Source organism: Pan paniscus, chromosome 6, assembly GCF_029289425.2.
Source record: "Pan paniscus chromosome 6, NHGRI_mPanPan1-v2.0_pri, whole genome shotgun sequence".
NCBI classification, from domain to species: Eukaryota; Metazoa; Chordata; class Mammalia; order Primates; family Hominidae; genus Pan; species Pan paniscus.
This window is the reverse complement of record NC_073255.2, coordinates 117,253,722-117,269,383: the sequence shown is the minus strand read 5'-3', so window position 1 is coordinate 117,269,383 and position 15,662 is coordinate 117,253,722. Positions and strand designations below refer to the sequence as shown.

At 51.8% G+C, this 15,662-nt stretch overlaps 2 protein-coding genes across 9 annotated transcripts in view; one reads left to right on the top strand and one right to left on the bottom strand.

Annotated features, from left to right (window-relative positions):
• The window catches only part of BUD31 (BUD31 homolog), an 11,024-nt gene extending 7,964 nt beyond the window's left edge, over positions 1 to 3,060 (bottom strand). The window contains exons 1-3 of one of the 7 annotated variants that reach the window (XM_003815732.5): positions 2,648 to 3,060; positions 1,484 to 1,619; positions 465 to 587 (exon numbers count right to left, since the gene is read on the bottom strand). In XM_003815732.5, coding sequence (XP_003815780.1) covers positions 465 to 558 — 94 coding nt within the window. In that variant the 5' untranslated portion in view covers positions 559 to 587; positions 1,484 to 1,619; positions 2,648 to 3,060. Of the gene's footprint in view, positions 1 to 464; positions 588 to 1,483; positions 1,620 to 2,406 lie in introns of all 7 variants that reach the window. The other 6 variants (XM_034964523.3, XM_008968695.5, XM_034964522.3 and 3 more) reach the window with 6 other exon arrangements.
• Positions 2,988 to 15,662, top strand: PDAP1 (PDGFA associated protein 1). 2 transcript variants are annotated; one of them, XM_003815723.3, is made up of 6 exons: positions 2,988 to 3,119; positions 6,705 to 6,796; positions 8,152 to 8,259; positions 11,222 to 11,343; positions 13,633 to 13,784; positions 14,906 to 15,662. In XM_003815723.3, exons 1-6 carry the CDS (start codon positions 3,107 to 3,109, stop codon positions 14,962 to 14,964), a joined length of 546 nt encoding a protein of 181 aa, XP_003815771.1. In that variant the 5' UTR covers positions 2,988 to 3,106; the 3' UTR covers positions 14,965 to 15,662. The 2 variants fall into 2 exon arrangements, with proteins under 2 accessions (XP_003815771.1, XP_063462066.1); XM_063605996.1 differs by having other exon boundaries at positions 13,633 to 15,662.

The window sequence follows — 15,662 nt, the reverse complement described above, 5'->3', positions numbered from 1 at the left end:
GGCTTCAGATAAAATTTCCAAAGACAGCATAGGACACGGGTTCACAAAGCAGGATCACATGCCATTTACAAGGAAGTGACAGAAAACAGATGCGGCAAAGACTAATCGATGATACTGAAAAGGAATAGCACTTCCAAGTAAATATGTTTTGTATGATTTTAAATATATATCTAACCAAAATAGTAAATAACTATAGGTAGACTATTTGATCTATATTTCATAACCTTTTATATTCGAGTTGGCAAAAACAAAAACAAAAAAAACACCTTTTCTGAGGACCTTTTCATTAATGTTATCTTATTTTCGGGCACTTACAGTATTTCCCCAAGTTCATAAGCAAACACAACATGTCAGTGTTAGTAGACCACTCTCTTTTTATATTTGCATTTATGCCTGTCCCCTGGGGGCATCTAAGCCTGTGACCCTTGGACCCAGCCTACCCAGACAGGAACTCCCCTACTCACCTTCTCTCATCTTTTGATCTAATTCATCCAGTGTTGGCTCAATCAACTCCCAGCCATCTGGGGGTGCTTTCCGGCTTCTTTTGACTTTAGGCATTTTCCTTCCACAGGATAATCTGCAAAGATCTGGGGGAAAAAAAATGAATTGGTTTCTGAGTCTCAAATCCCCAAAGGCCTTTGCCAGCCATTATTTTGGTACAGGCTGACTTCCTTGAGTCAGCATAGGGTCACAGCTATGGGACAGGGCTCAGCACCCAGACTGTGTTCAAATCCTGGCTCTGCTACTTACCCGCTGTGATCTTCAGAAAGGTACTTAACCTTCCTAAGCCTCTGTTTCCTCATCTGTAAAATGGGGATAATGGAAGCTACCTTATGTGGTCATTGCAAAGACTTCATTATAATTGTATCTATCATGCCTGGTGTATAATGTGTGCCTAAGAGACATTTGCTGTTGTCATTAGCTAACTTCAACTAAAAGCTTAACCCTATACTGGATGTTGGGAACACAGAACAAAAGTTAAGCCTTTGCCCCTTAGAAGGTGACATTTTAGCAAAGAGACAGACAAGAGAAAAAGCAATTACAATAGAGTATAAGGAGGGCTGTGACTCGGGGAGCCATGGGGGTGAGTATTTAAAAAGGCAAAGATGGAAGGTCAGGCACGGTGGCTCATGCCTGTAATTCTGGTCTTGGCCAGCACCTTGGGAGGCTGAGATGGGAGGATCACTTGAGCCCAGGAATTTGAGACCAGTCTGAGCAATGAGGTGAAACCCTATCTCTACCAAAAAAAAAAAAAAAATCAAAAAAATTAACTGAGCATGGTGGTGGGTGCCTGTGGTCTGAGCTACACGGAAGGCTGAGGCAAGAGGATCACTTGAGCCCAGGAGGTTGAAAGTCTTCAGTTAGCCATGTTCACACTACTGCACTCCAGCCTAAGTGACGGAGTGAGACCATGTCTCAATAACAAACAAAACAAAACAAAACATAAAATAAAAAGGGAAAGATGACTGTAAAATCAAAGTACCTTAGGATGTGCTTTCCAAGAGTATAGACAGCAGAAAGATCTCTCGTCTCTGCAGTTGCAGGCTTGGATTCTTGTTCAGCTCTAAAAAATTATTCTGTGACTTTCAGGTCACCTTCCCTCTCTGGTCCTGTTTCTTCTGTAAAATGAGGGCAGTGGATTGGCTGATTGCCAAGGTCTCTTTCACACCAAACAACGTATTACATAAAGTCAGGTAGTTCCCATACAAGAGGCCGATCCCAATCTAAATAGCAAAGCGTTTTTCAAACCACACAGCATTCCCTTGCTGCCAGAGAGAACCCAGGTTAAGTATTTACCTTTCAGCATAACAGATTCATCTCTCTCAAATTCATTCAGTCACTCCCTTCTGTACTGACACTTTACAAACCCCCCCCCGCCCCCGCCCACAGAGCCTCCTCTCATGAACTCTCTAAAACAACCATATAGAGGAGGAATCAAACTCTATAAGGTAGAATCAGGGTCACACAGCTGAGAATTTGCAAAGCCTGACTCTGGAGGGCTCCTGACTCCCAAATCAGTGGTCTTCGCACTAGTCTCCCCTACGCTGAAGCTAGAAATAGGTGAATTCTGGTCTCGGCCCCAAGGCGCATAGTCTGTGACAAGAGAATGATCGCTTTTCTATGACCCAGGGAAATTCGAGGGCCCTGATCCAGCCTGGAAGTCAGAAGAGGCCTCCCGGAGGTGAAAATGGTAGGCGGTAACCAGATCGAGGAGAAAGAGGAGGTAGGAGGTAATCAGATCGAGAAGAAAGATGTGCCAGGAGGATTAAGAGAGATTGGGGCGCTAGGGGAAGGAGGCGAGGGGGAGCGAAGGAAGATAGTGCAGGATTGTAGGGAAAACTCATAAAAAGGACAGCATCTGAACCCAGCTTAGAAAAACAATCAGAACACAGAAGACGTTCCTACCAGAGGAAACGGCGCGAGAATCCTAGAGGAAAACCCCCAAATCTACCGTCCCCTCAGAAGAACGAACGTGGCGCCGCCTCCTCTCGGGAGCTCTCTCCGGCCTCAAGGTCCAAAGCCCGAACACATCCCAGTGGCTGGCTGAGAGTCCAGCCACTCATATCTCCCTCCAGGACGGTGCAGACCACCGGTCTCCCGCCTCAGCCGTTGCCAAGGTAATCGAGAACAGAGGAAAAACACATACCAGAACCTCCTGGACCTTGGGTAGCTGCTTCTCGACTGAAGGCTTCCGCTCTTCAGGCGATCTCTAAGGCATGAGGTCCTTGCGGAGCCCCGCCCCCCCCCCCGCGCGGAGATTGCGTCATCTTAGGTGTCCTCAGCAATGCCTGTATAGAATTCCAGAGCCGCTGTTGCCATTTGCCCTCACTTCCGGTGGGTGGCAGGCAGGGCCACGCGTCTTCCCGAACGGAGAGACTGGGGGCGTTGTTGCCTGGCAGCAGACGGGCAAGCCTGGACTTAGGCGGCGCGCAGGACGGTCCGACTTCGTGCGGAGGCCTCCCTGAGGTCCGGGTCCTTGCGGCCACTGCGGCCACTGAAGCGGCGGCGGCGGCTGGCCCAGGAGGAAGAAGTCGAGCCCAAGCTATTTCCGGTTCCGGTGTCAGTTCGAGGCGCCGCCGCCGCCGCCGCAGCCGCCGGAGCCGCAATGCCTAAAGGAGGTGAGGGGCGGGTGCGCGTTGCCCGCAGGCCTGGAGGGGCGGCCCAGGTCCGGCTTCTGCTGTCCCCTCAGCCCGTGCGCGTCTCTGAGAGCAGCGCAGAGGGAGGCTGTCCGCAGCGGCTGAGAGCCAGGCCTGGGCCTCGACGCCCAATTGTCCCGATGGGGAAACTGAGGACTGTGGTGTCCCAGAGTCACTCCGTCAGTGGTCTGAGGAGTTTCGGAAGCTCTGGGTCCTCGCCGGCCTAGAAAGCCGGATCTAGGATGCGCTTCTCCGGGTCTAGGGGTTCTGGAATTTATCCCACTCTTTGGCTGGCTAGGAACTGAGTCACCGCGTCCCGCGCTTGTGCCGGGCCCGCCCGCCTCTCCCGTAAAACGTGGGCCTTTTCTGGCTTCGGTTCAGCCAGGCCTGCCTAGGAGGACTTAAGGAGATGCCCATGAGCCTTCCAGACCTGGTTTCGACTCCCCCGTTCGGTAGCGGCTCGGTGTGTTCCTTTGAGCCGGTCGCTCCACCTCCTGTGTCTCCGTTTTCTCATTTGCCAATGGGAATAACAATTGTACCTACCTCTTAGTACTGTTGGGAGGCTTCAACTAGGTAATCCACGTGGAGTGCGCAGTACAGTGCCAGGCAGTTGTTAAAAGTGCCCAGTGAAGCAATAACTATTCTTATTTTTAAGGCTTTGCCAGCTCTTGGTCTTGTAAGTAGGTTCATGACTGCCCAGTCCATTGTAGCCCGTCCTCTATCTTCTAGCCCGTTCTCTATCCTGTTTCCCCCTTTAGAATCGATAGTCCCCAGTTTGAATCCCAGCTATGTCACGTCTAATTCTGTGGCCCTGAACAAGTTAACCTCTTCCTCATCTGAAACACTGGGCTAATCCTTAGCTTGGTGAATTGGGGCCGGGGTGGTAAAATTATAGCGCTCATAAAGTGCCTGGCCATCTCCTGGCACAGAACAAATATATTTATATTGGTAGCTCATGTGTTATATTGGTTAATGCACTCAACCCACAGAAACATCTGCCTGGAGCGTTTTCAAACCTAAATCGCTTCCTGACTCCAGAGATAATTGGGCATGACAGAGCTAAATGTGTTTAAACCTAGCTCTCTACTGATTTATTCTGTGGCTGGAAAAGTCTCTCTGCTATTGTTCCCCAGTCCCTTCATCTGTAAAAGGAGGTTGCTGAATGAGCCATCCTCCCTCCGAAGTTTTACTTAATGGATACTTTGGGTAAAGGTTGGAGGTTACAACGATAAAACCTTAAATATGAATTCATAGCTAAATGGTCTTTGGGCTTGTGAAAAGCTTTTTGGGGTAGACAAGGTTTACATTTTCTTGGGTTAATCTGAAAACCACAAAAAACCGTGAAGGTGTTAAAAGTATCAAACTCCCTAAGAGCAAAGGACCAACGCTTGTTTCCATTATGTTAAGTGCAAATCGTTTTTTAAAGTCTTGAAGAGTCTACTATAAAATTACTGTGGACCAAGCTAAGGTCAGGGTCCCATAGCCAAGTGCATGAGAGGAGAGCCTATAGTAATCAATTTTGAGTTGTTACTGTTGCCTGGTGTATTAAGAGAGCAAGAAAGGGTGTTGGTTTTTTTCTTGGCAAACTTGCTCTCTCACAATAGGACTTTAATAAGCATAGACTTAGACACCCCTGGGAACCTAGGTAGTCATTAAAAATGGGTGGTGTGATCTGTAGCAGCCCAATTATGGCTTTGCAGCTGCTGTAAGGCATCAGAGGAGGCCAGTATCTCTGCTACCGCCTCTGGAGTGCAGAGCAACTCTGGCTGATTACAGAGTCTCTGCTCACAGAGACAGACTATGGGAATCAGGTGGGCCTCAGCTTCCTGTGTGGAAGTTGAGGCCACAGCCACCCCTGCATACTTGGGGACCAGCAGAGGGGGATGCCACCTTGCTTTAAAACTGGCTGATGGCTTAAGCAAGGGTCAGCCTGGTGTTCTGGCTGAAGAGGGTCAGACTATAAAACTGACACTTTAACTGCTAGTCACATTTTTAACTTTTAGACTGTGTAGTCAGGTTTGTTTTCATCTGTACTTTGCCAGTCATTTCTTAGTCTAAGCACAAAGTTTTTGCCTGTAGGTTTGGGTTTCTTTTTTATCCCTTAAGTATTCTCTTTTTTGCCATACTACTAAGGTGAACACAAGGTATTTTATTGTGTTTCCGACATCTGCAGTAAATTGCATATGTGCTCAGTGGTGCTTTTGTTGTTGTTTTTCCACCAAATACTAGATTAGAGGGAAAAGTAACAATCAGCGATTTTTTTATTTTTTTGAGACGGAGTCTCGCTCTGTGGCCCAGGCTGGAGTGCGGTGGCTCAATCTCGGCTACTGCAACCTCTGCCTCCTGGGTTCAAGCGATTCTCCTGTCACAGCCTCCCAAGTAGCTGGGATTACAAACATGTGACACCATGCCCAGCTAATTTTTGTATTTTTAGTAGTGAGGGGGTTTCACCATGTTGACCAGGCTGGTCTTGAACTGGCCTCAAGTGATCTGCCCGCCTTGGCCTCCCAAAGTGCTGGGATTACAGGCATCAGCCACTGTGCCTGGATATTAGCGAACATTTTTGTAGTGCTTATTCAGTAGCAGGCACTGTTCCAGCAGCTTTCTGTATATTGATTAATTCATCTATCTTTGTGACAACCCTGTAAGGTAGGGACACAGATGAGGAAACTGAGACTGAGAGGTTAAATACCTGCCCAAAGTCATCAAGCCAGTAAGCGTAGAACCTGGGAGTTGGACTCTAAACTTCGTGGTGTTTCGCAGTCTGCTTTGGTCTAAGTCTCCTGGTCTATGAAATGGGACCAGCTATCACTCCTGTACCATAGGTTTGTTCCGAGGATCAACTGTGCCCCTGGCTGGCTGGGCGCGGTGGCTCACACCTGTAATCCCAGCACTTTGGGAGGCTGAGGTGGGCAGATCACGAGGTCAAGAGATCAAGACCATTCTAGCCAACCAACATGGTTAAACCCCATCTCTACTAAAAATAAATAAATAAGCTGGGCATAGTGGCGCACGCCTGTAGTCCCAGCTACTCGGGAGGCTGAGGCAGGAGAATCGCTTCAACCAGGGTGGTGGAGGTTGCGGTGAGCCGAGATTGCGCCACTGCACTCCAGCTTGGGTGACAGAGCGAGACTCCGTCTCAAAAAAAGAAAAAAAAAAAAGTGCCCCTGGCTGTGACAGAACATTGCGTAAAAAGCCCTTATAGTGATGGCAGGGATGTAAGTGGTACATGTTTCTGTGGTTGCATCTGAGTCCACTATGCTTGGATTGTAAGGGACCAGGGGATGTAGCAAGTCACTGCAGTGCACCGTCCGCCATGTTCTCCCCTCCGGTCTTCTGTGTAGGAGCCAGCATTTAGTACACAGTTTGGTGATGCATCAGATGGTCACGAGTTGCTTCCTGCGTGCCTTTGAACACATGAGGGTGGCGGAGGTGTCGGTTTGGGTGGTGCTGGGTGAGGGGTAGGTGAGGCCTCTGATGAGAGCACTCCAAGCAGGACACAGCCCTCTGGGGGTCAGAGCAGTCAAGGCAGCTGCTTCCGCTCACCCAAACTGCGGGTCTCTGCAGGAAGAAAGGGAGGCCACAAAGGCCGGGCGAGGCAGTATACAAGCCCTGAGGAGATCGACGCGCAGCTGCAGGCTGAGAAGCAGAAGGCCAGGGTGAGTACGTGCCTGTCCAGGCCACGCCAGTGGCCCAGGGTGGCGCTCTGCCAATTTGGTTCATAGAGAGGCCAGGCAAGGACTACCCATTCGCAGGGACAAGCCAGCACGGGGGGGTCGGGCGGGCAGTGAGCCCCAGGTGTGAGTCTCAGAACAACCAATGACAGTCGGGGCGTGGGCATCCTCTGCCTGGATGGGTTAGAAAGAACTGTGGCTGCTCTGCAGCAGCTGCCTTAGTGGGGCCCTGTTCTTGGTCTTGTGCACCTACTTTCAGGAGGATCTCCCTCCTGCAGGCCCTGTCCATTCACAGCTCGAGCTCCCAGCACCCCTGCTTGTCTGCTGCAGCCACACAGGATGATGTGCCACACTGCACATGACATATGCCCTGCCTTCCCACACCCCCAGCATCAGCATGCTCTCCATCCCTGGAGACGTTGTTTAGCCTCTCCTCCTCTGTGACTCACGCCTCACCTCCAGCCAGAGCTGATTTAGTAGTTCCCTCTCCTCTGCTCCCATAGTACATTGTCCAGGCCACCGTTAGGAAATAGAATACATTCCCATCGTCAGCATCTGCATCTTACCATATCATTAGATTGATGCCTGGATCAAGGGCCTAAGGGAGCAGTCAGGGCCAGATGGGTACACAGCTGTGACGTACCCCAGGAGTCTCAAGAAGGGAAAGGCCACATCCAGCTGTGGGGTCTGGGAGGGGTCCTTGGGGGAGCCAGCAGCTGAGCAGGACATGGAGAATGTGTGGGCAGGTGCCAAGAGGTGAAGGGACATGAGGTTTCTATAAGGGACATTTTTGGTGGGAAGGCAAGAAAGGTGGAGGGAAGCAGCCTTCCGAGGTGTTGTTCTGGGGAGCTGGTGCAGGAGGTCACCTGTGTGGGTGGGTCGGGGGATGGCTTGCCATGGAGTGGGAGTGGAGTGCGGAGAGGACTCACCTGGGAATGCCAGCATGATTTGGCAGCTGCATGCGGCAGGTGGGAGCTGAGTAGGATGGTGGTTTTCAGCCTGGTGGCTGAGTCCTTCTGACCCCAGGAAATAAGCTTCTCACCCTGGCTGCTGAGGTGGTTGCGTTAGGAAGGGGAGCAGGGCCTTCGGCGGCTGTGTGAGGGGCTTCCTGGACTATGGGAATGGCCTCTAAGCTGTGGTGCTAAGTGCATAGGCTGCCTGTGTCTGGCCCAGGTCCCATTCCCTGGGGGCCAGGGTCACAGTAGGACCCTTGTCATCCTTGGTTCCAGCCTTCCAGAGGCTTGATTTCTCAAGATCCACAGTCTGGGGGGTGATAGGGTCACAGTCTTGGGGATTTGTTTTGCATTTTTGATTCTGCAGGTTGTCCATTTCTGAAACAGGAAGAAGAGGAGCAAAAAGAAGGTGGAGATGGGGCTGCAGGTGACCCCAAAAAGGAGAAGAAATCTCTAGACTCAGATGAGAGTGAGGATGAAGAAGATGACTACCAGGTACTGAGTCTTTTGAGGGCCTAGAGCCTGGACTCATTCATTCAACAAACAAACGTTGAGTGACCGTTTAGTACTAGTCCCAAAGGTAGATGCAGACAACGTCCTTGCTCTTGAGGGTTTACACTCTACGGGAGATACAACAAAGAAGTAAACAGACAGTGTCATTTCAAGTAATGAGAAGTGTTACTAACAAAACAGACTGTGATTGAGGGGACTTTGAAAAGTGTTGTGGTGGTGAAGCAACTTATAAACTGAGATCTGAAAAAACAAGATGCAGCCAGCTATGTGAAAATTGGCGTGCAGAACAATTGAGAAACTGGATTAGCACGTGCAAAGGTCCTGTGGTGGGAATAAGCTGGGCATGTTCAAGGACCAGAAGGGGGCCAGTGTAGCTGTGAGTTAGTGGGTAAGGAGCGGAGTGGTCCAGATGCAGGAGGAGAATTGGCAAGGGCACCTCCTGTGTAGCTGTTGAAGGGGTTGGCGTTTCTTTTCTTTCTTTTTTTTTGAGATGAAGTGTCGCTTTGTCACTGAGGCTGGAGTGCAGTGGCACGATCTCAGCTCACTGCAACTTCCGCCTCCCAGGTTCAAGCGCTTCTGCCCCAGCCTCCTGAGTAGCTGGGACTATAGGCGCCTGCCACCACGCCGGGCTAATTTTTTGTATTTTTAGTAGAGACAGGGTTTCACTGTGTTAGCCAGAATGGTCTCCATCTCCTGACCTCGTGATCCACCCGCATCAGCCTCCCAAAGTGCTGGGATTATAAGCGTGAGCCACTAGCCCAGCCCCTTTTTGTTTTTTTGGTTTTTTTTTTGAGACAGGGTCTCGTTCTGTCACCCAGGCTGGAGTGGAGTGAAGCTGCAGTGAAGCACCGCAGCCTCAGCCTTCCAAGTAGCTGGGACCAAAGGCACACGCCACCACATCTACCTAATTTTTAAATTTTTTGTAGAGATAGGGATCTCACTATATTGCCCAGGTGGTCTCCAACTCCTGGGCTCAAGTAATCCTCCCACTTCACCCTCCTGAGGTGTTGAGATTGCAGCAGCATGAGCCACCATGCCTGGCATGGGGTTTCTTTATGGTAGGTAGTGGCAGCTGGGGGAGGCCTTGAAGGGATTGAGAGACATGACCAGATATGCTTTTTTTTTTTTTTTTTTTGGGGAGATGGAGTCTCTCTGTTGCCCAGGCTGGAGTGCAGTGGCGTGATCTCGGCTCACTGCAAGCTCCGCCTCCCGGGTTCAGGCCATTCTTCTGCCTCAGCCTTCCAAATAGCTGGGACTACCGTAGAGGTAGTGTTTCACCATGTCAGCCAGGATGGTCTCAATCTCCTGACCTCGTGATCTGCCTCTGCCTTGGCCTCTCAAAGGGCTGGGATTACAGGCGTGAGCCACTGCGCCCGGCCTCCAGATATGCTTTTAAAAGATTATTTTACTTTGGGAAGCCAAGGTGGGTGGATCACAAGGTCAGGAGATCGAGACCATCCTGGCTAACACAGTGAAACCCCGTCTCTACTAAAAATACAAAATTAGCCAGGTGTGGTGGCAGGCGCCTGTAGTCCCAGCTACTCGGGAGGCTGAGGCAGGAGAATGGCGTGAACCCGGGAGGCGGAGTGCAGTGAGCCAAGACTATGCCACTGCACTCCAGCCTGGGCGACAGAGTGAGACTCCGTCTCAAAAAAAAAAAAAAAAAAAGATTATTTTAGCTTCTTCATGGAGAGTGAATGATAGGATGTTGAGAGTAAGAGCAGTGTTCAGATCAGAAATCCTGGGCCAGGTGTGGTGGCTCACACCTGTAATCCCAGCACTTTGGGAGGCCAAGGCGGGCGGATCACCTGAGGTCGAGATTTCGAGACCAGCCTGACCAACATGGAGAAAACCTGTCTCTACTAAAAATACAAAATTAGTCGGGGGTGGTGATTCATGCCTGTAATCCCAAATACTCAGGCTGAGGCAGGAGAATCGCTTGAACCCAGGAGACCGAGGTTGTGGTGAGCCGAGATTGTGCCATTGCCCTCCAGCCTGGGCAAGAAGAGCGAAACTCCGTCTCAAAAGAAAAAAAATCATGGCTTGCCCTAGGATGGTGACAATGGCAGTGGAGAAGAGTGGACAAATTTAAGCTGTATTTGGGGGTTGCTGAAGGAACGACGAATCAAGGATATGCTTAGGATTGCAGGGAGGGTCCGGTTGGGTAAAGGATGAATCTCGAGTTCTGTCTTGGACATGTTAAGTTTACAGTGCCAGGCATCTGAGTGGAGGTGTAAGTGTGCAGCTGGACTGGAAGTGTGTGGAGGGAGCTCTGTGGAGTGGAAGCTGTCTCTCTGCCCCCTTAAGGAGAATTGATGGAATTGACAGGGCCTGAAACTTTGACCAAACCTGCTGCATTGAGAACACACTCCCTTCTTCTGGAACTTCTGCAGGGGAGGTGGAAGGTGCAGATTCCAGGTTTTTGGGCCAGCGTCCCAAACCTGTAGAGTGTGTGATCCAGTAGCTCATTCTTGGGTTACAAGTCCAGTCCATCAGCTAAGGTGGGTGGGAATTGGAATTGGTCATGACAGCACACACTTGTCCCACCCTGCCCTGGGGATTCCAGCCCAGCGCTTTTTGCAAGAAGAATCAGGCATGGGATTCCATGGAAAACTGCTTTTGGAAGCCAAGCTTGAAGTAGGGGAGTATTGCTGTGTGAGTGCTTGCAAGTCGGGGTAGGGCGCACCTCTCATCTACCACCTACTTCCTGGTTGACTTGGGCAAGTTATTCGACCCCGAGCAGCCGTTCTGTGGGCTCTTCCCAGGCTGATGAAGATGCTCCAGAGAGCTATACCCACTGTGAGACTTGGGCTGAGCACTACGTGGGCTGGGGTGGAGCAGGAGTTTGTCCTCATCCAGATGGGCTGTTGAGAGATGGCAGGAGTGGCCCTCAGGGGCTCCACAGGACCTGAACTCCAACAACCAGCTTCTTGCCCTGTTCTAGCAAAAGCGCAAAGGCGTTGAAGGGCTCATCGACATCGAGAACCCCAACCGGGTGGCACAGACAACCAAAAAGGTCACACAACTGGATCTGGACGGGCCAAAGGAGCTTTCGAGGAGAGAACGGTAACATCACTGGCTGGGCCTTGTGTCACGGGGAATACAGGCTAGCAGTTGGCCTGTGGGATGCTAAGGTCCCCAGGTGGCTGGGAGCTGTGGCTGTTTATTTCTGTCTCATTCCCCAATGGCCCTCCAGTATCCTTTAAAAAGCCACACAGAATTTGTTTTCACCAATTGATACATGATATCAGGGGAAATAGGACAACAGGCTCAGACCTGAGCATAACACTTGAGGTAATGGTGCAGGATACAGAGGGTTGCCCTCCATTCCCCTCTTCAGAGCACCACACCCTGGGGAGACTTCCCTTACCCCACTGATCTGACCATTCCTGACCTGCATCCATCTGTAATGTCGTGGCCATGGGGACTGGAAGGGGGCTGCGAGCCTGTGCCGGCCAGAAGGCAGTCCAGCCCAGCGCAGCTCAGCCAGCTGTCCCAGGCCTCTGCAAGTCCTGTGTGAAAATGAAGCTGTAAATATCTTCCTCAAGAGTCGTATGAGGATCAAGATCATGTACTGAAGTGCCTGGCACAGGATCAGTCCTTGACTGGTGCCCTGACTTTTGGCAGCCACCAGGTGACCTCAAGGGCCTTACAAGAGGTTGAAGCCTGCTGGTTTCTCTCCTGACTGGGCATTTAGGATAATGGCTGAGGGGTGTGTCTGTGAAAGCCTCGTGGGGAAGGCCATGAGCTTGGGTGTGATTGCAGCTGCTAAGGACCCTTCTGTCCCCCTTCAGTAGCTTCCTCTTGGCATTGACTTCAAAAACCCAGCAACCTGCGTGTTCTGCCACTGTGGTATTCTGCCATTGGCAGCTGTGCAGCCTTCGATAAGGCTGTGCCCTTTCTGGGCATCAGTGTTCTCTCCAGTAAAAGGGATCCTGTTGCTCCCTCCCTCTGTCCTTTGGGGTTGCAGAGACACCCTGCCTGGCATTTTGCTTTCACTGAAGGGCCCTGCAGAGTCTTTGGGCTGCCTTAGTCATCATTCCTGAGGCTCAGCTTAGAGGCTTCTGAGTGTGGCACATCCCTCCTGAGCTAGGATCTGCGGTTCGCCAGGTATTATCTCCTCAGCTCTGTAGTGAGGCATCTGCTCTTCCCACTTGGGAGTCCCTCTCCCTCCCCTCTAGCTAGCTCCCATGCCTGGTTTCTCATTACTCCCCAGTTCTGTGTACCTTGAAGGCCTCTGGGAGGCCAAGTCTCTCTCCCAGCCTCCTGCCAGGCAGGGCCCTCCCCTCCTCCAACACTTGGCTCTTCCAGGAACCCAGTGCAAATAGGCCCTCCGATCTCATCCTGAAGGGCATCCACTCCAGTTCAGAATCTCAAGCTTGGGAAGATCCTCAAAAGGAAGCTAATGACCCTCACCACTGACTCTACTTAGGGGGTTCATTCCTGACACTTTGTCCCATGGGAGCCCAGCAATTATTCCCATCTCCCTACTGATGGGGGCTGTCCCCTTGGGGGGCAGCACCGTGCACATCTGAGCTGCTCTAAGAATGGGCCATGTGGTGTTGACCTGAGACTGGGTGTGTCTGTTTCCCACTGTGGTCCTCATCCTATGCCCTGTGGCTGCTTCCTCCACTTCTTCATTCCTTTTTTTGTTTGTATTTTTTAGAGATAGGATTTCACTCTGTCACCCAGGCTGGAGTACAGTGGTGCAATTGTAGCTCACTGCAGCCTTGAACTTCTGGGCTCAAGCAATCCGCCTGCCTCAGCCTCCCATGTAGCTGGGAGCCATGCTGCCTTAGCCATGTGTGCCACCACACCTGGCTAATTTTTAAATTTTCTATTTTGTACAGAGTCTTGCTATATTGCCCAGGCAGGTCTCAAACTTACAGCCTCAAGTGATCCTCTTGTCTTGGCCTCCCAGAGTGCTGGGATTACAGGCCTGAGCCACCATGCCCAGCCCTTCCTTTCTTGTAGGATGTGGTCCCCACTGCTTTCATCCTCCTGGTCATCTTCTCTGGAACACTCTTGGCCTGGTCCCCCTTCTCTCCATGGCCACCAGAGCCTGATCATGAAGCCCTCAGGCATCCTCCCCTCCCTGTTGTAGCTGGACATTGTCCCCTTTCCCGCTGAGGCTTTCTGGACATCGCAGATGTTTTCTCCCTGGGCCTCTCCCTCCTGCTCACTTGCTTGGTGAACGTCCACCAAGCAGGGGGTTCATGGAGGCAGGGACTCACAGCCAGAGCACCCCTTCCACCTCGGCCCTAGGCCGAATCCTTGGCCTTTATTCTGACTCCCGTCCAGTTTGGCAAACAGTGGTAGGAAAGATGTCCCCGTGACACCATTTTATCCACACAGAGAAGAGATTGAGAAGCAGAAGGCAAAAGAGCGTTACATGAAAATGCACTTGGCCGGGAAGACAGAGCAAGCCAAGGCTGACCTGGCCCGGCTGGCCATCATCCGGAAACAGCGGGAGGAGGCTGCCCGGAAGAAGGAAGAGGAAAGGAAAGGTAAGGGCTGGGCTGCGCACGCAGGGACAGGCCCCAACTCTGGTCCTGGGCCAGCCACAAAGCACTGAACTCGTGTCGTTGTCCGCGAGGTGACAATGAGGTGAGGAGTGACTGCTGCCTAGGAGGTCGTTCAGGAGAGGCCCACCCTCCCTGTGCCTGCCACTCCCTCGGGAACCAGGAGGGTCCAGCGACATCATGGGGTCGGATGTAGGTGGAAGTCTCAGCAGAGCACCGTCCACAGTAGGTGGACAGTCACTTCTGCTCCCAACAGCGGGAGGTCACAGGAAACCATGCCCCTAGTACAGACCTTGCCTGAGGCTCACAGGTCCCACTAAGGTTTCTGGTGCCTTGGGAACCCAGGAGAGATGCCTGAGGTCACCGCTGTCCATCTGCAGGGCTTGGGAGGGTGAGCTGGATACACAGCAGTGCAGACTGGCTTGACATCCAGCCCAGGCATCCCTTTTCCTGTGCTCTCCCCTCCAGGCAGGCCAGAGATGGTGGAGGTTCCTCTAGGCCAGGGTGGCTATGGGAGTTGGTCCAGTTTATAGGAGCATTCAACTTGCAACCTTCCATCTCCCGGGGGTCTGTGAGAGCCCCTACATGTCCATCTGTCCTGCCTCCTCACCAGACCATGAGGAAGCAGGCCTGGAAAGGGGAAACCAATTGCCCAGGGACATTGTCACCCACACCAGAAATCCAGTGATCCCAACTTCCCATTCAACCCTGCTTCACAAACCCCAAGCAGGAAAGGACTTCACATGTAACTGTTGGAATGTTTAAATTTTAGACTTCAGAACCCGTGGAGGGAGGTTAGAATTACAGGGTTCTGCTGGGAGGTGGGGTGAGAAGTTTCCGTTTGTCCACAAGAGTGTGTGTTGGCGGGGCTTTGTGGAAGGAACAGCTTTCTATAAGGTGGTCTGGCCACTGAAGCATGTCGGGAATGTCGGGGGGCCCGGGGTTACAGCTGCAGCAGAAATCCTCTCCCACGCCTCGGCTCTTCTCTGTTGCACAGAATGTTTTCTGCAGCCTTTCAGACCTGAAGTTCTAGGGTTCTGGCACGTGTGTTGGGAGGGGGTGGGGGGTTGCTTTGTTTTAACCCCTGCCCTTCTCCCACCCCTCAGCAAAAGACGATGCCACATTGTCAGGAAAACGAATGCAGTCACTCTCCCTGAATAAGTAACCGCGACCCGTGGGAGGAGATGCCGGGGACCTGGGCCGCGCTGCCAGGACCTCTGCTGTGTCTCGCCCACCCTGTGCCCTGGCGCCGCTGCAACAGCCCCTCATGGCCAGGAGCCCCCCCATGGCCTGGGGCCTCCTCTTCATCTTGGCACAGAAATTGTTTGGGGGATGTGGGGGGGGGCTGGGGGAGGGGTAGCTGCTATCTTTGAGACAGAAAGATGCAGGACAGCATTTCATATGTAACCATTTGAATGTTTTTGCTGTTTTTAGAATTCAGAGCCCTTGCTGGGGGGTGCCTGGGAGATGGGGTAAGAAGAGCTTTCATTTGTCTGGTAGATAGATAGCATGTAAGGGGGTGGTTGTCCCAGGAGGCAGCTGCTGACAGGTTTGCTACACCCAGCCCCGGACTGTGTTGCCTGGGTGCTCATTCAGAGAGGGGCTGTCATCTGGGAGCCTGTGCCCCTGGGTCCTCGAGGGTCATGGCTTGTCCCTGGTCAGTCCTGTCTGACTGACCTCAGGGCCTCACCTCTCTGCCCTTCCCTGCCCGGTTCCTACTCACCTGGCTAGGGCCAGTGCCCATTTTCAACCCTACCCATTGATCATTTCAAGAAATCTCTGTTTACTGTGTGGCACCCAGGCAAAACATGCTCCACAAATTCAACTTGTATATTTGGCAGATTAAACTTGACATTATCGTAA

What these genes read in the sequence shown, in the direction of transcription:
- PDAP1 (XM_063605996.1), top strand. An exon ending in ATGAAGAAGATGACTACCAG is followed by an intron (nt 8,260 to 11,221) that starts GTACTGAGTCTT and finishes GCCCTGTTCTAG; the next exon opens with CAAAAGCGCAAAGGCGTTGA. An exon ending in GAGCTTTCGAGGAGAGAACG is followed by an intron (nt 11,344 to 13,632) that starts GTAACATCACTG and finishes TTATCCACACAG; the next exon opens with AGAAGAGATTGAGAAGCAGA.